The sequence below is a fragment of the Octopus bimaculoides genome, chromosome 12 (assembly GCF_046866305.1).
Source record: "Octopus bimaculoides isolate indiv1 chromosome 12, ASM4686630v1, whole genome shotgun sequence".
Classification (NCBI taxonomy): domain Eukaryota; kingdom Metazoa; phylum Mollusca; class Cephalopoda; order Octopoda; family Octopodidae; genus Octopus; species Octopus bimaculoides.
The window spans coordinates 8,359,091-8,383,513 of record NC_142939.1 but is presented as its reverse complement, the minus strand read 5'-3'; the positions used below and the strand labels follow the sequence as shown (position 1 = coordinate 8,383,513).

General features: G+C 38.5%; 1 protein-coding gene across 3 annotated transcripts in view; it reads left to right on the top strand.

The window, feature by feature from the left end:
* Window positions 1–24,423, top strand: part of LOC106880175 (CST complex subunit CTC1) — a 40,917-nt gene that overhangs the window by 10,896 nt on the left and 5,598 nt on the right. For all 3 annotated transcript variants that reach the window (XM_089360759.1, XM_089360757.1, XM_089360760.1), the window contains 16 exons: window positions 1,748–1,837; window positions 5,625–5,680; window positions 6,065–6,164; window positions 7,221–7,301; window positions 7,962–8,086; window positions 8,254–8,401; window positions 9,764–9,925; window positions 10,504–11,149; window positions 11,701–11,816; window positions 12,798–12,986; window positions 13,743–13,843; window positions 15,469–15,614; window positions 17,495–17,750; window positions 18,891–19,136; window positions 20,486–20,636; window positions 22,312–22,453. In XM_089360759.1, coding sequence (XP_089216885.1) covers window positions 1,748–1,837; window positions 5,625–5,680; window positions 6,065–6,164; window positions 7,221–7,301; window positions 7,962–8,086; window positions 8,254–8,401; window positions 9,764–9,925; window positions 10,504–11,149; window positions 11,701–11,816; window positions 12,798–12,986; window positions 13,743–13,843; window positions 15,469–15,614; window positions 17,495–17,750; window positions 18,891–19,136; window positions 20,486–20,636; window positions 22,312–22,453 — 2,755 coding nt within the window. The remainder of the gene's footprint in view (window positions 1–1,747; window positions 1,838–5,624; window positions 5,681–6,064; window positions 6,165–7,220; window positions 7,302–7,961; window positions 8,087–8,253; window positions 8,402–9,763; window positions 9,926–10,503; window positions 11,150–11,700; window positions 11,817–12,797; window positions 12,987–13,742; window positions 13,844–15,468; window positions 15,615–17,494; window positions 17,751–18,890; window positions 19,137–20,485; window positions 20,637–22,311; window positions 22,454–24,423) is intronic.

The window sequence follows — 24,423 nt, the reverse complement described above, 5'->3', positions numbered from 1 at the left end:
TTTCATAATTACTTTAGATATTTCCTATCTCATTCCTATCACCTTGGTTCTCTTCTGTTACTTTTCTCACCTTCCCACTCAGACTTTCTTCCTCACTGACTTTTGTGAGGAAACAAGAGAAACAAATAGAAACAACATGGATAAGTGGGGTTCTTTTTAGTCTTACTAGTGGCAAGGGATAACATCTCTGTTGTTAGTCAGGGAATACGGACACTGCAAGTTACAGGCAACTTTTTAGTCTTGCTGGGAAGTCAACCTCACTTGTGATGGTGCAACAATAAAACAAAACTCATTCATCATCATAACAATTGTTAATGCCCACTTTTCCATGCTTGCATGGGTCAAACACAATTTGTTGCTGTAAATTTTCCACAGCTGGATGCCCTTCCTGTTACAAACACCAGTTTCCAAGCAAGATAATATTTTTCCATAGCTAGACATGTTTTTCATAGAAGACAACCTAGCTTGTATGACAATGATACTTGTTTACCACTATCATGTCACATCTGGATAAGAATACATACAAACAGATATATATCTATATGTAGAACAGCTTCTTTCAATTTTTGTCTACCAAATCCACTCACAAGGCTTTCATTGGTTCAGGGCTATAATAGGAGATGCTTACCCTAGTGCCTCACAATGGCACCGACCTCAGACTACATGGAATGCAAACAAGCTTCTCATCTGTTTCATTGGCTCAAGGTGTTGTACAGTGAAATTGAATTCAGAAACTAACTTTTGTATGTGGAAGGTGCACAGGCATAATAAATGTTGAACATGTGCAGAAAATAGACTCCATCAACTGCCAGAGGGGCAAGGTAGAGGTAGTAGATAGCTTCCAGTATCTAGGTGACCAAGTTAGTAGTGGAGGTGGAAGTTCTGAGAGTGTAGCTGTGAGAATAAGATTAGGTTTTGCAAAGTTCAGAGAGCTCCTACCCCTGCTGGCAACAAAGAGCCCGTCTCTCAGCGTGAAAGGCAGATTGTTTGATGCCTGTGTGCAAACAGCTATGCTGCATGTTAGTGAAACATGGGCTATGATAGCCAAGGACATGCGTTAGCTTGAGAGAAATGAAGCCAGTATGCTTCACTGGATGTGCAATGTCAGTGTGCATATTTGACGGATGTTAAATGATGATGATGATGATGAATACATGGTTGAGAAGCTTGTTTCCCAACCATGTATTCTGAGTTTAATCTCACTGCATGATACCCTGGGCCAATGAAAGAAGTGCAGGTGTAGCTGGGAAATGCCTGTGCTTCTGTTGCCCTGTAAAATGGTTGGCAATTGGAAGACAACACGGCTAAAGGGAACATACCAAGACATTAAATATGAGTGTGATGTTTGTCCCCAACCCATCAAGAAGGGAAATAATCTCCAAATAAGAACTGACTCAGGCCCATACAACCCATTCCACCCATGCCAGCATGGAAAAGTGGACATGATGATTATGATGATTAATACAAAATTTGTTGATGTTTTTATTTCCCTTTTGTTTAAAAGTGTTAGATATCTCTTGCATTACAAGTATAGAGGCAAATTGGTCAGGTCGGAAAAGTATGTCATCACCAAGTTGTAGTATAGTAAGCTCTTGGGACCTTGGTCTGATTAAAAAGCAAGGTGAAGCTGAGCAGGATTTGAGCTCAGAATGTCAAGAGACCTGACCAGATAACTCAAAATATTTTCCTTTCCACTCTTCCAATTCTGTCAGGTCTCCACACATATACATGTATATTTATTCTTCAGGAAATGTTGCACGAAAATCTACAGTCACAGAAATCTGTGAACCTGAAGAATCCAACTTGTTCCAGACATTCTGATGCCATTTCTTATAAGGTAAGTTGTTTCCATGGAGGCTTATGGTCTAGTGGTTAAGGTGTTGGACTCATGATCATAAGATTGTGGTTTCGACTCCTGGACCAGGCGATGCATTGTGTTCTTGAGCAAAACACTTCATTTCATATATATACACACATACATATATATATATATATAATTTTCCAGAGGATGTAGCAACCGTTACCAATATAGCATAAGAACTTACCTTAGGGGATCATTAACTAGATTCCTTAAGTTTGAAGTCTCTGTCTCTTTTGAATATGCAAATTTAAAAGTTAAAAACCTTATAATATATATATATATATATATATACACATTCATATCTATCTATCTATCTATCTATCTATCTATATATCTGTCTGTCTATCTATCTATCTATCTATCTATCTATCTATCATCATCATCATTGTTTAATGTCCGCTCTCCATGCTGGCATGGGTTGGACGGTTTGACGTGGAGCTGTCTGCACTTTGACTGCTTATTGTGGTATGGTTTCTATGGCTGGATGCCCTTCTTAACGCCAACCATTTAACAGAATATGCTGAGTTTCTTTCTGCTTGTCACCATCAGGTCACACATATATGAAGACAGTTGGTAGGATGCTGTAAAACAGATCCGTCTACATCGTATCTGCATAGAAAAAAAATATGTATCATTAAGACACACTTAATGCTGATGATAATGACGCTGATCAGGATAACATACATTTGTGTATATAATATTTTATAAATCTTATTTGATAAATTACATGCATGGTAGATAGATATCTCTCACTCTCCTCTTTCTTTCTCACTCTGACTTCCTCTTTCTGCCTACACACACACACACACACGTATCTGTTGCATACATGTGTATGTGTCTAGAAATATGCACACTTACATGCATATATATATGTGTGTGTATATATATATATACATATATATACATACATATATATATATACACACACACACACACACACATACATATATATATATATATATATATATATATATATATATATTTATACACATATGGTTAATTCCTTCATTCCCTTGCAGTTAATTCCTTTTGTCTTTGAAAATAAACTCTTAGTGAACTGTCTTGACATTTACAAGTAATTCTTGGCAATAGATGTCATGCTGGAAACTGTGAGTAGTTTTTCTAAAGTAGAGAACAGACAACTAAATATTCCTGCCAAAAATCTAAAACCATACAAGTTAAAACAAAACAAAAAAAAAAAGAAAACCCACAATAATGTACCAAATGTGTTTTCATGTGCTCTGTCACATTGGAATTCCAGAAGAATTATTTTTTTAGCTTAAGGGAGATTAGATCTGCTGCTACTGTTGCTGCTAATACAACTACTACTGTTGCAGCTACAGCTGTTGTTGCTGCCTTTGCCACCACCACCACCACCACCACCACCACTACTACTTTGTAAGGCTCAATGTCTTAAGATTGGCCTTCAGTACTTTGTTCCATGTCTTCCTGGGTCTCCCTATGTATGTGTGTGTGTGTGTTTGTGTCTCTTTGTCTTGATAGTGTATGATAATTGTAAACGAATTTCACTGTCATACAAGCAGTGTCATTCACTTCCGATATTCTGCATGAACATGTCTGGCCCTAGGGCAGTATTACCTTATATGGAAACAAGTGAAAGTTGGTGACAGGAAGAGCATTGAGCCATAGAAAACCTGTCTCAAATATACTTTGGCTGACTCATCCAAGCATGGGAAAGTGGTTCTTAAATGATGATAATGATAATGACAAAGGATGTGATCTGAGAGAAATTTAGCTGCTATTTCTAGCAAGGCAAACGACCACGTCTAGGATTCTTTTGTTGACTTTTGGTGGGCTTTGAGGGAGTGGTGGTTTGTGTTTTGCAACAGTAATGTTGTTGGCCAGCAGTGGTGGAAATGGCTGTGACAATGTTGTGTAGGTGGTGAAGGTGATGCTGATCTGAAGTAATGGTAGTGGAGAGGATGGCAGACGGTGCTGATGATGTGGTGGCTGTATAGATATGTATCTGATGATGGTGACGACGATGATGATAATAATGGTGGTGATGGTAACGATGATGTTGTTGGTGGTGATGATGATGATAATTGTGATGGTGATGGTGATATTGATAATGATGATGATATGATTGTGATGGTGATATTGATAATCATGATGATGATGATGGTGGTGGGTGATGGCAGTGATGATGATGATGATGATGATACGGCAGCGAGAATGTGACTGCCAGTGGCACCAAAATTCTGCAGACATTGACTATACCAGCCTGTTTCTAGGAATTGATAATATCTGCCTAAAGCTGTGCCAATAATCTATGATACGAATTACAGTGTTAAATAAGCAACTAATATCATCATGGAGATGTCCACACTGAAGTACTGACAGGGTGAATTGGTATCTAAACACATCATCTGTCATTTACCGAATAATTAATTGATCTTTTAAACGATCCTTTATATTTTCGTAATCAATTTTATATTTTTCTGAAATATAAAAAAAAATATTTATATATTTGTTTATTTCTTTAGAAATTTCTTTTACTTTTTGATTCTTTACCACACACACACTTGCACGCATGCACACACACATGCACATGCACGTACACCTCCATTTCTCTTCCTTTCTCTCTATATATTTGTGCGGGTGTGTGTCTACACACACACACACACACACACACACAAAGATGTAAATAAGCACACTTGGGTTTGATATATAAAATATACATACATATATATAATCATGTAAATATATGTATGTGTATATATATAAGGCTATGTATAGAGAGAAACTGAAAATGCTCAGATGAATATTCATGTATAAGCATATAAATATATATATATTTACAGAACAGGTTTATATGGAGTGCAAGAAGTACAGAAAACTAAGAGGAGAGGGCATGGTATTTCAAGTCCAACAGCTGTTTCTGGGGGCTCAGAGTTATGTAATAGTTGTAATGTTGGCAGACGGAGTGTGCAAAAAGTCAAGGATATGCAACCAGTAGTGGATGCATATAAACATTGCTGCGTGTTTGTGTGTGTGTGTGTTTGGGTTACTGTCTCCTTGCTTTGGCATCTTGTGATAGTGCTAAGCAAGTATCACTGTCATGCAAGCAACATTTTTCATTTCTCATCTTCCATAAAACATGTCCGGCCCTAGAGAAATAATATCTTACCTGGAAACAGGTGAAGTGGACAACAGGAATAGTATCTGGCCATAGAAAATCCACCTCATAGCTTAGTAGTAGGCCTTAAAAATGAACCGCATGAAAGCAAAATATATGCAGTCAAAAGATGTAGCACAAAGTCAAATAGAGGTGAAATGTGATGAGATCGAGAAAGTAAAGAAGTCCACCTAATTTGGGCACACAGTGAGTATGCACTGAGGTATGGATGCTGGTGTTGAAGTGATTATGGAGCAATGTGAAATACATGATTTTACTCAAGAACACATCACCTGCTCCAAGAATTGAAACCATGATGAAATAATCATGAGTGCAACACCCTAATGACTAGGCTATGCACCTTCACATATATATTTATATATACACACACACACGTACACATACACATGTATGTATCTATCCATACATATCTATCTATCTATCTATCTATCTATCTATCTATCTATCTATCTATCTATCTATCTATCTATCTATCTATCTATCTATCTATCCATACATATCTATCTATCTATCTATCCATACATATCTATCTATCTATCTATCTATCTATCAATATATATATATATATATATCTGTATGTGTATCTTTTTCCCATAACTTTAGGGTGAAATAACAAGCTGTACTGCTGATGGAGTTATTATTCTGAAAGACTCAATTAGGTAAGAACACTTGTCTGGACAAACCTTTGGTCATTTACTTGTTTTAATCATTGAACTGCTGCCATGCTGGGGCACCATTTTAGAGGCTTTTGTTGAACAAATCAACTCCAGTGCTTATTTTTAATACCCCAGTACTGGTATTTATTTTATCAGCCCCTTTTTGCTGAGCTGCTAAGCTATTGGGATACAAACATGCACATACATATATATATGTATATCTATATATACAGTATTTATGTACCAAAACCTGTGGAGACATGAGGCATTCTCACGAGTTTGCACCTGATGAATATAAAATAATACTTTGAATACAAGAACACAGTTAGCCTGTTATTCTAATGTATCAGAGATCTCTGCATTGTTTCTATCAATTTGTCTTTCCAGACTGTACTTGTTGTATAATTTGGCTTTTGTAATTTACCAACATTTTCGAGTTGGCACTGTACTCCAAGTTTCCAATGTTCACCGAAAGTATTTTGGGAAGGTAAGTTATATTTGGCTGTTTTTATTTATCCATTTTCCCTTTATTTTTCCCTTTAGTTGTTGTTTGGTCATTTGCGTACTCCCAATTCCAGCAGATCTACAGAAGCTGTAAACCACACTTGTTTGGGAAGGTCTGAAGGCCTACAAGATATGATGGAACATTCCCCTCATTGCAGCAGAGTGAGACTGTTGGGTGTGGCAGTTTGAATGCTGGCTATTTGGCGCTGCTGACTGGACACTGAACCTGCTTTAGCAACAGTACTTTTTGGTACTGGATGTAAACACACACACATGCACACACATACTCACACATACACACATGTATACATACATACACGTGTGTAAACATACATACATTCACACACTCACACACACACACATGCAATATAAATAAATTTCATTATAGTTGACAGAATAATCTGAATGCTAAAGGGTTAATGTCAAGTAAGGCAGCATTGAATCAGTGATGCCATACAGGGGTTCCAAAATGTCTCATATTCTCCTTCTTAGATTAAAATCTTTAATAACAGAAGTGAAATTCTGTGTGTCCATCTGAGACCCCTGTATCTCAGTCTACGTTTGCTCTCAATAGACATATCATAACTTTTTGGAATCAGGATGATCCCGGGATTGAAAATTTGCCCTTCATTGGATTCTTGAACATCCAGCATTGAGATCTGATTTAAAAGCATTTGGGGTTGCTATTTCTAGCAGGTAAAGCTTGGCTGATTCATGCTATCTTGGTTGGTGTTTGTCAGATGATATCAGAGATCAAGGAAGAGATAAATGACATTCGCTTCATTAATTCTCATCTGTTCTTAACCTCTGATTAAACACCACCGGGGCATAAAGTCATTATAGATGTATTATAGTTCTGCTATTTAGCTCTCCTTAGTTTTGGGCCACAGGCCCAGTTAGCCCTTCACAGGAGCTAGCTTAAAAGTCCGCATGGAGTGCGTCTTTTAAGCTCGTATAATAATTAGTGTTAAAAGGAAAACAAGAATATAATGGGGATGCCAATCATTGTCATTTCTTAGAGTGTCTTCTTCTATTGTAGGAAAACCAAGTGAGACTGTATTGCTGTGCCAGAAGTTGTATCAAAGTGCTGAAGTTTACTCAAAAGACTTCCAGTGTTTTGGTGAGCAAAACTTTATTTATTTGAAGTTTATGAAGTTTTCAGTGCATTTGCATGTCAGGCCTCGTGAAAGCAAAGTGGTTGAGTACCTTTTGAGCATTGGGCCTGACAGAGGCAAAGTGACTGAGTTCCTATTGAGTGTTGGGCCTCACAGAGGTGAGGTGGCTAAGTTCTTTTCAAGTGGGCCTCATAGAGGCAGGGTAGCTGAGTTCCTTTCAAGCATTAGGCCTCATGGAAGCAAAGTGGCTGAGTTCCTTTTGAGTGTTGGGCCTCACGGAGGCACCCGTTCCAATCATTCCAGTCCAGTCCCAAATATAGGAGCAACACTCCACTGTCAATTTCACCTGACCTTTGTAGAATGCCAATAATTGCCAGGGCTTGAAATGTTTTCTGGCCCCTGGAGAGAGAGGCAGTGTTTGGGATGTGGTCCTTGCTATGTCAAGATTGTGCTTTTTCACCAGGACAGACCTTTTACTAATATTACGACCTGACATTTGAAATGATTGTAAGGGTCTCTAGTTGCTCATGTTAGAGGAGATTATATTCTTGATAGGAGTACTACTTGTTACTGTAAATGTAGTACAGACAATTAAAAATACTCAATCTTTATGAAAGCAACAATGCTACTGCTATTACTAATAATTAATTTTTATTTGATTCTAGCCTTTAAGAACTTGTTCTTTCACCCTGAGGGCTACACTGAAATTCAACCTTAGCCCCACTGAAATAGACACTATTCTACCAATGGAAGCTCAGTTTAACAGAATATCTCAATCTCTGTTCAAAAAGTAAGTAATAATAATAATAATAATAATAATTATTATTATTATTATTATTATTCACAAATTTGTACAATTTTGTTTTGTTCTCTTTGCATTTTAGAAAATGTTGGTAAATTTCTCTTTCTTTTCACATTTTTTTACTTTGTGTCTTGTTACTATTTTCTGCATCTTAGATCTTCAGAACAACATAAATTTGCTTGGGAAAGAATTCTGTCTCATGTCTTGAAGGCATGCAAATGTGTAAAGTCACGACAGTTTGTACAAGAGTTTATTGAATATGAGCATCGTTGTCCAGCTTCTGCTAAGGAAGATGTCAGCCGTGTAAGTAGCTTAAATTCTATACCATCTTTCAATTAGTGTTAACGTATTAATAATGGTAATAGTATTAGCATTAGAAACTAGAAATAATTATATAGGCACAGGAGTAGCTGTGTGGTAAGTAGCTTGCTTACCAACCACATGGTTCCGGGTTCAGTCCCACTGCGTGGCATCTTGGGCAAGTGTCTTCTACTATAGCCTTGGGCCGACCAAAGCCTTGTGAGTGGATTTGGTAGACGGAAACTGAAAGAAGCCCGTCGTATATATGTATACATATATGTTTGTGTGTCTGTGTTTGTCCCCACTAGCATTGCTTGACAACTGATGCTGGTGTGTTTATGTCCCCGTCACTTAGCGGTTCGGCAAAAGAGACCGATAGAATAAGTACTAGGCTTACAAAGAATAAGTTCTGGGGTCGATTTGCTCGACTAAAGGTAGTGCTCCAGCATGGCCGCAGTCAAATGACTGAAACAAGTAAAGAGTAAAGAGTATATAATGACGAAGGTAAATGATATTAGCTGTTAAAATTTTCATTTTGTTGGCAGACGTAGGAGACAACTCTTGACATGTTCTGGTATTATTCACACCTTATCAGCGAAGCCCAAATTTTCTAACTGTTAAATTTGAAACCTTCTTAAATTTTAACTCATTTATCTTGAAAATTCATCTTTCTTGAAAGCAACAGCCCAAAATTCAACCTGTGGTTAAATCACTTCAAGATGGTTTCCATGCTAATCTTGCAAGACCTCCGAACATTAGGCCTCACCGAGGCAATGACTTCTGACCGAGACCTTTGGAAATATGCTGTGCGTGAGAAGACCCGGCAAGCCAAGTGAGACCAAAATCCAAGGCTTCTGCCTGGGATGTAGCCAGCCCACTTATGCGTAACATTCCTTCTTTGGACACACAGAAGCCACACGTTCTCAGTTTTAATTATTAAGATTGCTATATAACAATGGTCTTCCACCCTTTTAGCACTATGGACTTGTTTCATGCTAGACAATTTTTCCATAGATTGAGAAACCATACGAAAAATAAAACACAAATGAAATGCTTAATATATAATTTGATTATTACATATATATTACATATATAATGCAACTCGTTATTGTGGACTGTGATAGTCAATAAAATAGAAATAAGATTTTAAGATTTATGCATTCTGTGAGGTTCAGTACCAAATGGTCTCTAGCCTGGTGCCAAATGCTCTTCAAGGTGGTACTGGTCTAGCATAGACATCATGGCTGGGATGCCTGTGCTAGATTATGACTCACCAAAGGCTAACCAACAACAAGTCTATGATTTTGCTACATCTCTGTTTCACTTTTATTTTATTTTTGCTAATGAATTTCTTCTAATTTCCAGGTACAAACCATTCATGCACGGACTTTTGTTCCATTGGACCTCAGAAAAGAATCTGAAGAACTTGCTCAAGGAATTCTTGCCTATTTCAAAACAGAGAAGAATAAATTTTCATCTTCATTATTGTCTTCATGGAGGTTTAGGAGAAGAAAATTCACAGATAAAGTATAACTATGCAGTTTATCAATTAACCAAAGTTACTTCTTCCCCTTGAATACTCTTACCCATTTAGTATTTGGGGGGGGGGGGCTTATTCCTTTTTCTATAACAGAAAATACTTGCTCAAGGTTTTATGCTGTGGGACTGAACCCAGAACCATGTGTTTGGGAAGCAAATTTCTTACTACACAGCCAGACTTGAACCGCTTCTTGTGAATTCTTTAGTAGAAAACCCTATAATTTACAATATCACTTGTAATCATGTTCATTCCAATTATTGATTTAGCCCTTTTGACACCACTCCACCTAAGACCACCTCTGGTTTTATGATACAATCTTCCTGTTTTAAAATTATCTCAATTAAAATCTTCTCTCAATATTTCATGTTAATTTAAACTCTTAACACCAGCCTAATAATGGCAAAGCTATTTTGCTACATTCTTCATTATACTTAAAACTATTTGAAGCAAATGTTGTGTATTTCAACAAAAATATGATATCAAAAGGGGTTAACCTAAATAGTTTTATGTTTGATTTTTGATGGTTTGGTTTCTTTGTTTATTTGTTTGATTTTTTATTTCTCAGATGCTTGTTGGTTATTTATCATTAAACCCAGACACTGGCCATCTTTGCTTCACTGACCAATTCCACAGCATCAATGCAGTCTGCCAGTTTTGGACTTTCAACCAAACACCATATCATCACCGTTGTTCCGGAAATTGCGTAATTAAGAGAAATGATGAAACGTTTAACTTCTCATGTCCTTATTTGCACACTTGGTGTCTAGGAAAATTGATTGCTCTGGACCGTTTCCAATTAGTCTTGGAAGTATTCATAAATAATTCTACTGGCATTAACAAAACCGAAACCACTTTGAGCTTATTAGACAGCTCAAAATTCAGACTTGTTAAATATCTGCAATTTTCGTTGCAAGATGCTGTCATTATGGAAGATATTTCTCGGTCATCTTTTCAACACTGGAGGGAAATTTCTATTAAAACTAACGAGCTTCAAGCAACTTTTCCAGGTCGTGATCTTTGCACCTGTCAAGTTTATTTAATGACTTACAAAGAATCTTTGTTGGAAAACCTGTTTCATAAGAGTAAGGTACCCTCATTGCAATTCATGACCCATGGATATTTCTTGGGGAAGCCATTTACTCTGCCAGTTCGTTGTATCTTTAAAGCGGCTAATAAATTCCTGCATACTAACGACAGCAAATCTACTCAAGGTAATGTTTTATTTTTGAGAGTTTTCCCTCATCACCTTATTGTTGTTGTTTAAGCCAAGACTAATCCTGACTGAGTCAGAGTAAGACCTGTAGATAGTCAGTTGTTGTTCTTGTTGTCCTTTAGCCCCAAGACAGATCTAGTCAAGCAAAACTGTGAACAAAGACATCCTATCTGTGAGTATCCCTTGTTGGCTAGTATAATCCTTGGGTTGACCAATACCTTGTGAGGGAAATTCAGTGCATGGAAGCCATACTTAATTTGTCATATGTATATACCATCATCATCATCATCATCATCATCGTCGTCATCATCATCGTTGTCATAAATATGCCATGTCCGATAAAAAAAACAGGTCAAGATGGCCATGTCAGGAATGCCATTGATCATGACTCTGCTCAATCAAGATTGGTCTGAGGTTAAATAACAACATTTAATCCAGCAATTTATTGTGTTGGTCATTTCCCATTGAACATGCAACCTCAATCTTGCTTGACCGTAACTGGTCAATTTATTCAGTATGGTATTTCATCCTTTGTTTTTATCTCACCAGTGAGGGCAGGTTCCCTTGATGATAAGATCTCAGAAACTCTGTTGGATGCCATACCCTATGAGCAAACTGTCATTTTCTTCCGAGACGATGCCTCAAAATGGTATGATACCATGCAGGTCAGTAGTATTCTGAAGTAACGTCTTCTGTTAACCTTTTCTTTTGTTTTCACTTTTTATTTACTGGATCACAGCTGACCGGAGGATAAACAACATCAACAAAAAGCTCACCTTTTTTTTACCTACAAAACTTTCCCCTTTGAAGATGACATAACATGGAGGGGGGGGGGAAGAAGAGAAAGAAAAATAAGAAATAACGATGTACACAGAAAGGGTAGAGTGATAGAAAGTTGAAACATACAGAAGAAAGAGGGTGGAGGAGAGAAGGGAAAAAGCAAAAAAGAATGAAAAAGAAAAGAAAAAAGCTACTCCCGAATGGGATAGAATAGATAAGTATAAATCCAGCTGGCTTCACATCCAGTTTGGAGCAATTTGATTCCATGTATGTTTCCAGCAAGCTACTAAACAAACTATAATATGTCCATGTTATAATATGAAATGGACGTGTGTGTGTGAAAGCGAGAGAGAGAGAAAACAAGAGAGAGGAAGAGAAAGAGACAAAGAGTGAGTAAAGGGGTGTGTTGTTGGCCCGAGACTATAATAGAAAACACTTACCCAAGGTGTCACACTGTGGGACTGAACATGGAACCATGTGGTTGGGAGGCAAGCTTCTTACCACACAGCTACGCCTATGTAGACATTCAGAACAAACATTACAAGGTATTTTGTTTGATGCTTTTACAATTCTGATTGTTCACCTGTGCTTAAATAATTCTTTCCAATTTAGGCACAAAGCCATCAATGTCAATCAATTACATTAACCCCAATTACTTGTCTGTTACTTTATTTTATTGATCCTGACCAGCTGAAAGCAAAGCTAACTTTGGCAGGATTTGAAATCAGATTGTAAAGAATTAGAACAAATACTACTAAGCATTTTTCTGATGCTCTGACAAAACTGCCAGTTTTATGCTGAAACTATGATAGCTATAATAATGCATTTAACTCTTTACTTTTTCTATATTTCTATCTCTTTTTCAGACTGAAGGAAGCTGTTATCTGCTGATTTCATATGGAAGCACTTCTCTGTCCAGAACATCTACAGTGTTCCAATCTGTCTATCCACAGGTTCTAACTAAAAATGTAGAAAAATGCTATGTCTGCTTGTCAGAAAACATATTGGTGCAGGAAATTCCTCTTGCACACTTGAACTCATATTATGAAGCCAAGGTTGGTTGTAGTCTTGATTTTGTTCTGTTTTTATCTTCTTTTCAGATAGAATTGGTTTGTTTATACATTCTGCCAATTTTTTTTGGTTGAAAAGAGGAAGAAGGATAGCGCTAATGACATTTTTTTTGCATTGGCAGGGCAGGGGGCGGGTGGAGAAGAACCACAACTTCTATGTTACAACAGTAGGAAGCCAGAATATCCAATAAAAAAGGTTTAGGCATGACTATGGACACGGGCATTGTTATGGACACAGGTATGGACATGGGCATGGCTATGGACACAAGCATGGCTATGGGCACAGGCATGACTATAGACATGAACATGGCTATGGGTATGGACTGGCTATTGGCGCAGGCATAGCTATACCTGTGGACATGGTTATAGGTGCAGGCATAACTGTGTGATTAAAAAGCTTTCACCACCTGATCCAACAATTTGATAACTCTGTAATTATTTCTATCTAAGGTATCACCTTTACTGTTATAGCAGTTGACTATGGTATGTGTGTGTTTGTGTGCATGTGGGTGTCTATGTGTTTGTGTCTTGTCATTTTGACATCACACAATGACTAAATAAGTGTCACTGTCTTACAAAGAGTGTCATTTGCTTTCCAATCTTGTATGGAGACATATCTACTCAAGATGCCATGCAGTGGGATTGAACCTAAAACTACATGGTGGTGATACAAATTTCTTAGCCACACAACTGTGCTTGCACCTTATTGTATTGTATTTTTTTTTATTTTTGATATTTCAGCTTAACTGGTTACCAGAGCTATTAAAGAAACCATCCCTTCAGTATGACACTATTGTGAAACCACCTTGTCTCTGTTCTGTGTCAGATCTCCTTCGCTGTAGGTGAGTCGGCAGTTCATTGCTGTTATTAAAACCACAGGCCAGGCTGGATCCAGTAAACTTGTTGTCAAATCAAAAGCGTTCTATCTAATACCATTCCATCTTCTATTCCATTGTAGTATATTTGAGGCTACGTCATCTGATGTGTTAGGGAAGCACAACCATGCCTGCACCTGTTCCATCTGCTGTGTTAATTAAAATGTTAATATATTGCTTATAACCTGAAACAGTCAAGCTAGCACAAATTAAAATATCATGAAACTAAGTAAAACAAGACAACATATGCAATCAGACAGAAGTGGTGGGGTTATCTTGATACTAGAGATAACAAATAGATCAAGGCCAGGTGTGATTAGTTTTGAATAACTAATACTAACCTAAGGATGACTAGATGTTTTAGAGCATGGTTAATTATTTACACTTTTTTGAGACCAACCAACAGAGAAATCCATTTGATACATGACCTCACATTTTAAAGTATTCATAATTAAATTAAAATATTCCACAGAATTTTACCATATTTTCCAGGATACAGATTTATGTAGTATATAGTATAAATATGCAATGTAAATATTCTTTCCAAATCCTGCAGGATTTTGTGTGGAATTTTTGGTCTGCCAAAGTTGTCTTGATGTATAAATTAACCTACCTTTTCTTTGGCTGCAAATTTTGGTATGAAAATTTCGATTTGTATGCTGGAAAATACAATGTGTGAGAATCACTAGCTAAGTTATTCTCCAAACATCAGCTTACTAAACTTATAAAAAATTCTTCCATTTTTCTAAATGGTTTCAGTTACTGGACAGTGACCATTCTGGGACACTGGTTTCATGAGTTTAGTCAACCCATGTCAGCCTCAGTGTTTACTTCTGACTTGTACATATTATATGGATTTCTATTTGTCAAACTGTGTCCAGCGTTGCCTTCCTGGCACGTGTAAGGACATTCGAGCGAGATCTTTGCCAGTGCCGCTGGACTGGCTCCTGTACAGGTGGCACATAAAATACACCATTTTGAGCGTGGCTGTTGTCAGTACCGCCTGACTGGCCTTCGTGCCGGTGGCGCGTAAAAGCACCCACTATACTCTCGGAGTGGTTGGTGTTAGGAAGGGCATCCAACTGTAGAAACTCTGCCAAATCAGATTGGAGCCTGGTGTGGACATCTGGTTCACCAGTCCTCAGTCAAATCGTCCAACCCATGCTAGCATGGAAAGCGGACATTAAACGACAATGATGATGATGATGATGAAACCTATGTTTTGTGTACTATTTTCCTGTTTGTATCACCAAACTTGTGTGTGTGTTTGTGTTTGTGTGTGTTTATGTGTATTGGTATAAGCTTATGTTTGGGTATAGATATAGGTATAGATATAGGTATACAAACAGTATACTTATATGTATAATTTGTTATAAACTTAAATATAAATTTTATTTTTAAGTGAAAACCTGCTCCAAACTGTTTTTCAATTTCTTCTAATGCTTTTTTATCAATTAATTAATAAAATTAATGAGAAACAAATCTTAATGAAAGAAAATGTTAATTAATTAAATTGGCAAATATGTCAAGAGAATATTCTAATTAGTTCATAATAAATGCATGTTACTATTTATTTGTCCTTCATTTTTCAGTGTCACCGATACCATAGTGAATTTGTTGCCAGTTATTATTCTGACATATGTTGAATCGGATGCTGATGACAAACTCTCAATGAACTCTTCAGAGGATGTTGCAGAAAATAGCAAATGTGATCGGAAGGAATTCAATGCAAATCTTGGTAATTCTTTTAACTTTTACCAGCCTTTTACTTGTTTCAGTCATTGGACTGCAGCCATGCTGGGGCACCAGCTTCAAAGGTCTAGTCGAATAAATTGACCACAGTGCTTATTTTTCTTTAAACCTTGTACTTATTCTATTGGTCTCTTTTGCTGAACTGCTAAGTGATGTGGACATTAATAAACCAAGACCGGTCAAGCAGTAGTGAGGACAAACACAAACATTAAGACACATGCACATTTGATATAGTCATATATCCTTCCTTCCTTCCTTCCTTCCTTCCTTCCATCCTTCCTTCCTTCCATTGAATGGTGGACATAATATCTTGAAGAACATGTTTGAGGCCTGATAATAGCTATTTTATATTTTACTTGCATTAGTCATTGGATTGCAGCCATGCTGCCTCGAAGAGTTTAGCTGAACTCCAGTTCTTATTTCACTTTTCATCATCATCATCATCATCGTTTAACGTCCGCTTTCCATGCTAGCATGGGTTGGACGATTTGACTGAGGACTGGTGAAACCGGATGGCAACACCAGGCTCCAGTCTGATTTGGCAGAGTTTCTACAGCTGGATGCCCTTCCTAACGCCAACCACTCAGAGAGTGTAGTGGGTGCTTTTACGTGTCACCCGCACGAAAACGGCCACGCTCGAAATGGTGTCTTTTATGTGCCACCCGCACAAGCCAGTCCAGGGGCACTGGCAACGATCTCGCTCGAAAATCCTACAGGAGCCAGTCAGGCGGTACTGGCAACGGCCACGCTCAAAATGGTGCATCTCATGTGCCACCCGCACAAGAACCAGTCCAGGGGCACTGGCAACGATCTTACTTGGCTTGCCGGGTCTTCTCACGCACAGCCCATTTCCAAAGGTCTCGGTCCGTAGTCATCGCCTCGGTGAGGCCCAATGTACGAAGGTCTTGCCTCACCACCTCAGCCCAGGTCTTCCTGGGCCTACCTCTTCCACGGGTTCCCTCAACTGTTAGGGTGTGGCACTTTTTCACGCAGCTATCCTCCTCCATTCTCACCACATGTCCATACCAGCGCAATCGTCTCTCTTGCACGCCACAACTGATGCTTCTAATGTTCAGCTTTTCTCTCAAGATACTTACACTCTGACGGGTATTCACATTGACATTACACATCCAACGGAGCATACTGGCTTCATTCCTTGCGAGCTTACGTATGTCCTCAGCAGTTACAGCCCATGTTTCACTGCCATGTAGCATGGTTGTTCGTACGCATGCGTCATACAGTCTGCCTTTTACTCTGAGTGAGAGTCCCTTTGTCGCCAGCAGGGGTAAGAGCTCTCTAAACTTTGCCCAGGCTATTCTTATTCTAGCAGCTACACTTTCAGCGCACCCACCCCCACTACTAACTTGTTTTTTTAGGTTTGGTATTTGTTTTGTTGGTCTCTTTTGACAAACTGGTTGTCAAGCAGTAAGTGGGACAAACACAAAAATGCACACACACATGCACATGCATATGCACTCACTCACATACTCTCTCTCTCTCACACACACACACACACACACACACACACACACACACACACATGATGAGCTTCTTTCAGTTTCTGTCTTCCGAATCCATTTGCAAGGCTTTTGTTGGCCCAGGGCTATAGTAGATGACACTTGCCTAAGGTCTCATATAATGAGACTGAACTCAAGACACATGATCAGAAATCAAGCTACTTACCACACAGCCTATGTTTGATAACATTATTATTTATGATTATAATAACCAGCTATCGTTTCTTCCATGTAACTAAATTTATATAAAGACTTAATATTTAAAATTTCGCAGGGGACTTTATAATGAACCTGTATAACTACATGTAATTCCTAAATCTTTCTCAATTTTTTCCAAATTTTATTTCAGATTTCTCCAGTTTTGTAAATAAGAAATTCAAGATGACTGTGAGAGACACACAGACAAATTCTGATGTTAATATTTATTTGAATTTTAAGAATGTCTCATACTGTGTTGGTCTTTTGCCTGGTGCTGTGGTTGAATTCCGTCATCTCCAAAGAAAAGTTTCTAAGAAAGGCAATGTCTATTGTCAGTTCGTTGCCATATCAACAGTCCGGGTGTTAGCTGGTGGAATTTCTGGTGGTCCAGAGCCTACATCAGGATGGTAAGTTTGGTGCTTAGCTCATCTTATGTTTATGATGCTGTTGATGATTGTGTTGTAATGGTTGGTGGTGGTGGTGATAGTGATGATGATGATGGGGGTGTTACTGAGGTGGTAAAATGAGCAAAGACCCCTTTGAGTCATGAATGACCATGGGATTGCACCTAGAAATCTCCCTCCGAGGTACAAGTCTGGGCAAGGTTGTTTATGGAAGACCAGCAGTCGCCCATGCATACCAGTCTCCTCTCTCCATGCCAATGATGTTCTCCAAGGGAAAGGCAAAGGGGCCGATAGAGCTTGGCACCAGTGATGTCGCAACTCATTTCTACAGCTGAGTGAATTGGAGCAATGTGAAATAAAGTGTCTTGCTCAAGGACATAACACACAGCCTGGATTGGGAATCAATCTCACTACATCATGATTGTGAGCCCAATGCTCTAACCACTGAGCCATGTGCCTTCACGCTGAGGTGGTTGGGATAGCATTGATAGTGGTGGGCATTGCAGAGGTGAAGGTGGTGGAGGTAGTAAAGATGGTGGTGGTGAAGGTGATAGTGACAATGGTGGGAGCGCTGCTGATGACGATGAAGGTGCTTCTGGTGATGGTAGGGATAATGGCAGCAGGGGGTTGTGTTAATAGTGTTGGACATAGTGGAGGTGTTGGTGGTGTTGATGGTTATGTTAATTGATGAAGTTGATAATTACATCATTTCCAGTGGTGATGGTGGTGGTGTTGATTGTTGTGCTAATGGTAAAGCTGGTAACTATGGTGTTTTTGGTAGTGATGATGGTGGAGGTGGTGTTGGTGATGTCAGTGGTTAGATGTTGAGTGATGATGGTTGTAGTAAAATTGATTTCAAATTTTGGCACAAGGCCAGCAATTTTAGGCATGGGGATAAGTCAGTTACATCTGTTTTGGCTTGGTTTTTACAGCTGAATGTCCTTTATAATGCCAACCACTCTACTCCACAGAGTGTACTGAGTGCTTTTTATGTGGCACCAGCAGTTGTGCTTTTTAAGTGGAACCAGTGCTTTTTACGTAGCAACTGTACCCACATCAATGCTTTTTCTTGACTCTAGTTCATTAAAACAAAATTATTAACCAATGCTGTATTTTATGTACATTTTTCTTCCTAAACTCTAGCTCGTTCAATGACATGGCTGTGATGACAGGCAACCAAACAACTCCGACACAAGACTACTGTACATTTTTTACCTTACTGAAAATACACAACCGTTCACATCCATTTTGGAATTTGGTCTTTGTGGCACGAGTTTTGTATTTATCTATCAAGACTAGATGCACAGAATGTAGCAGTATTTGTTGCAAGAACCACTGCACTAATATAAGCTGTAAAAATACTGCATATCAGTTGACTGTTAGATCAAAGTAAGTATATTTTGCATTCTTTCTTGAACTCATAATTAAAACTGTTGTTGTTGTTGTTGCTTAGCTCAGATCAGGCAGGTTCAAGAAGGCATTTGATCAAAGGCACCACAGCCAAAAATGTTAATTCTATTCCTTTCAGACATAATGTATCTTGCATTAAGGAGTATCTTTTTCCTTTTACTTGTTTCAGTCATTAAACTGTGGCCATGCTGGGGCACCACATTGAAGGATTCAGTTGAACAAATTGACTCAAGGGCTTATTTTTAAAATCTGGTACTTATTCTGTCAATCTATTTTGCTGAACTGCTAAGTTACTGGGAAATAAATCAACACTGGTTGTCAAGTGGTGGTGATGGACAAACACGGACACAAAGACGTGTACATGTACTCCCATACACACACACACACACACACAATTGTGTGTGTGTGTGTGTGTGTGTATATATATATGTATATATATAAAAAGGGTAAAAACTCCTTTGGACATGAATGACCATGGGATTGAATCTAGAAAGTTAACCCTCTGAGGCACAAGTCCAGGCAAGGCTGTTTATGGAAGACCAGCAGTCGCTCATGCATAGAAGCTTCCCATCTCCACACCAGTGATATCGCAACTCATTTCTACAGCTGAGTGAACTGGAGCAACATGAAATAGAGTATCTTGCTCAAGAACACAACACAAAGCCGGATCCAGGAATGGAACTCACTACTTCATGATTGTGAACCTGATGCTCTAACCACTGAGTGATGTGCAAATAAATATATGCTCTGAGGATCAAGGTGTAGGAAGAAAGTTAGCTTCAAACAAACTGTAGTAAATATAGAAAACAACTTTGAGGGACAATAGCGGTTTATTGAGACGGAACGTTGTGGATTTTTTCATATCAAAGTCTGATCAATTGAAAAAAGTTCTTTTTATATTTCCTGGTAGGGAACCAAGGTTGCCAAGTATGTTTATATATACAGGTGCTGAACATCTTAAAATTTCAAAAGATGGAAGAGCATTGTAGAATGTGAAGGAGAGTATATTTTAGATTTAAAAATGAACTTTGTTTTTCTTAATTTTGAAAATAATGGAAGTATTAAAAAAAACGCATTATTTATGGGATGACTCAATATGCGTGTATGTGTGTGAGTGTGTGTGTGTATATATATAAAAGTATATATATATATATAAACTACATATATATATATATATATATATATATATATATATATATAAACTACATATATATATATATATATATATATATATATATATATATATATATATATATATATATAACTACATATATATGTGTATATATATATATGTGTGTATATAGTTCACTTTCCCATTTGTATTTCAGGTTGTTGCTCGATGATGGAAGCTGTATGGTTTATGGCTATGTATGGCACAGCAAATTACTTCAGAAAATTCTTGGCTTGTCTTCTGGAGAATGGAGTGATTTGACTCATGCCATCCACACCTCTAATGGCGATATCTACATGGAAACAAAGGTTGGTTGTTATTGTTTTTTAGCTCTAGATTAGTAGTGGCTGAAGAGACTTATGATTAAAGACAAGGTTAGTACCAGGTCCAATAATACTTGGGGCATAATCAAACTCATAAGAAAACCATTTACTCTTTTCTTTTGGAGAAAATTTCTTGCTGTAGACAAACGGTGTGAATGCAGTAATGCCTCGTTGTACAAGTTGGTTTCTTCCTGGAGACTGCTCGTAAAGCGAAAACTCATAAAGCAGGGCAATAATTTCCCATCGTAGTATTAGCTGTAGTATAAGCCGGACGTTAGGTGGCCACTCCACCCCCTCCTCTTCCCCCTCCCCTTCCCCCTCCTCTTCCCCTCCTCTTCCCCCTCCTCTTCCCCTCTTCCCCTCTTCCCCTCCTCTTCCCCTCCTCTTCCCCTTTTCTTCCCCTCTTCCCCCTCCTCTTCCCCTCTTCCTCCTCCTCTTCCTCCTCCTCTTCCCCCTCCTCTTCCCCTCTTCCTCCTCATCTTCCTCCTCCTCTTCTTCCCCCTTCTCAAACCACCACCACCACCACCACCACCTTATAAAGTATTTGCCCCATATGGTGGCGGAGGCGGTGGTTTTGAGAAGAGACCTCATTGCTATTTGAGCAGTTTCAGTGGAGGTTCTAAATTGTAAAAAACAGGAAGATTATTATTGGTCGATGTCGGTTAAGAGAGGAATTACTTTTTGGTCATTTGAAGGTCAGCGGTTAGTGAACAGGCCGTCAGTAACAGTATGCACATTCATGTCTGTACATATGGCTGCATTAGAATAGGTGGAATTAACTTGCAAGCCAGCATGTGAAAACACGCTTGCAGGTACACACATACCTGCAAGGCCACATAGGTATAAACCAAGCTGCTAGCTTGCTTATTCTCCCTCTCTGTCTCTCTGTCACACACACACACACAAGCTCAGTGATAGTGCAATGCACCATCTCTTGGTAATCGATAGTGGCTGTGTGGCAGGAAACTTGCTTCCCAACCACATGGTTCCAGGTTCAGTCCCACTGCATGGCACCTTGGTCAAGTGTCTTCTACTACAGCCTTGGGCCAACCAAAGTCTTGTGAGTGGATTTGGTAGACAGAAACTGAAAGTAACCCATCGTATCATTGCTCTCCGCTAGCTTCTGACCTGTGTATTCTATCCATGTCCTGTCTCACTGCATCATTGCATATGCCTGGTACTTTACCACCATCTCTGTCTCCCCCTCTCTCTCTCTCTCTCTCTCTCTCCCCTTCTGCACTTTCCTCAGGTTGGGTAACCATGTATTTCCTTTGCAGGGCAGTGCACCTGTTTCTGTCTTCATTCCTGATCTCACTCTCTCTCTCTCTCTCTCTCTGGCTGTGTAATGAAATCTGTGATGGAAACTGAAATAAGTCCATCATATGTATGTGTGCGTGTGTGTGTGAGAGGCACCTGATCTGTAAAAGGCACCTACACCAGTGACACATAAAAGATATCTGGTACACTCTGAAGAGTGGTTGGTGTTAGGAAGGGCATCCAGCTGTAGAAACCAAATCAAAATAGAGTCGCAAACTCACTTTCCTAGTGTTGTTGTTGCTGCTGCTGCTGGTATTGCTAGTAGTGTTGATGGTGGTGGTGGTGGTTTTACTAGGATTGGTTTGTTTAACTACATTTTTGCCGCTTTTTAATTCTTTTATAGAATTACATTGAAAACCAGATGCTGTTTCAATCCGATAATGATTCTTCCTGCTTGGAGCAATTCCTCAGATCCCTCTGCTCCAGCCCTGTCGTCAAGAAAGAATGGTGGATGGTTTTGGTGAAAAAGAACATTGATTGTAAAGGTAAATGGTACTTCATATCAAATATACTCCAAGAACATTGGTTTAGTGCGTATGTGTTTTATATATATATATATATATATATATATATGTAGGCGCAGGCGTGGCTGTGTGGTAAGAAGCTTGCTTCCCAACCACATGGTTCAGGGTTCAGTTCCACTGTATGACAACTTAGGTGAGCGTCTTCTACTATAGCTTTGGGCTGACCAAAGCTTTGTATCTATCTATCTGTCTGTCTGTCTGTCAGTCTGTGTATGTGTCTTTGTGTCTGTGTTTGTCCTCCTCCCCCCCATCACTGCTTGACAACTGATGTTGGTGTGTTTACATCCTCGTAACTTAGTGGTTTGGCAAAAGAGGCTGATAGAGTAAGATACTATGCTTAAAAAAAATAAGTCCTGGGATTGAGTTGTTCGACTAAAAACCCTTCAGGATGATGCACCAGCATAGCTGCAGTCGAATGATTGAAACAAGTTAAAGAATAAAAGAATAAAAGAATATATATATATATATATATATATATTCATAAAAGGCTTCTAGATAGTTTCTGTCTACTAGACGCACTCAGAAGGTTGGTCCAGAGCTACAGTAGAAGACACCTGTTCCGAGTGCTGGGTGGTGGGACTGAACATGAAACAATGTGGTTGCAAAGTGAGTTTCTTAACCACCCAACCATGCCTCTCTATACCAAAAGAAAAACAAAAAATATGAAAAAACACTACCCAAACTAATGGGAAAAATGACAAATGATATTTTTCTTTCTTGAGATATTTTAGAATCATAACCATCATTTATTTATTTATTTATTTATCTATTTATTGATTTGTTTATTTATTGTAAGAATGGAATGGTTCGAAGACATTTTTGTAAAAATATCAGGAACCACTACTACCTACTAACTGTTTCAGTAGCCTGTAAAACTGGTGATATTCTGTAAATGGGAGTCTATTTTTAGTCACACAACAAAGAATTTTCATTTTTTTCTCTCTTTTCCTATTTAAAAAAAAAAATTTTGCTGTCTTTTCCCTTGATATGTATATTGTTTTTCTTTGTTTCTTTCACAATTTGCCAGAAGAAAAATAGATTTTAAATGATTTAAGGAGTTAAAATATTTATTACTGCTACAATGTATATTTTTTTTATTCAAGGACTTAACTCTTTCATGAACATATCATCATCATCATCATCACTGCCACCACCACCATCATCATCATTGTTTAACAACTGCTGGCATAGAGTGGGCAGTTTGACTGGAGCTGTCCAGTTTCTGATTGTCTGTTTTGGCATGGTTTCTATGGCTGGGTGCCCATCCTAATGCCAATCACTTTACAGAATGTGCTGGGTGCTCCTCATGTGGCACTGGCATATCAACATTGCTTGTATAAAGACACATGACCTAGTAATTTGGGTTCGTTTCGAGGTCACATGGTCATGGGTTCTGCTGTTCCTTCACTGGACAGTTGTGTTCTTAGCAAAAGTGCTTCAGTTGTAATGCATACCAGTTACGTACTGGTGCAACCATCTCTCTGTCTCCAGCTGTCACATCCATGTTCTTCTGAGTCACGAGGGAGATGGGGTGTCTGAGAATGCGTTCATGTCTTCTCGTAACGACATTGGCACATAAAACAACCAGCAAATGCATGGCACATGTTACCCAGCTGTATTCAGTTGGGGGTGATGTTTGGCTGTACAAAACTGCCTATTTGGTGTGGGGCATGGCTGTATTGTTATGAAGCTCGCCTTGCAATCAACATGGTTTTGGGTTCAGTCCCACAGCATGGCACCTTAGCCAAGTGTCCTGTACTATAGCCATTGGTTGACCAGTGCCTTGTGAGTGAATTTTTTTAGACAGAAATCGCATGGAAGCTCATCATGTGTGTGTATGTATTTTTGTTTGTGTTTGCCTCCTCACCACTGCTTGGCAACTGAGGTTGGTTTCTTTGTGTGTCCATAACACACACACACACACACATGCA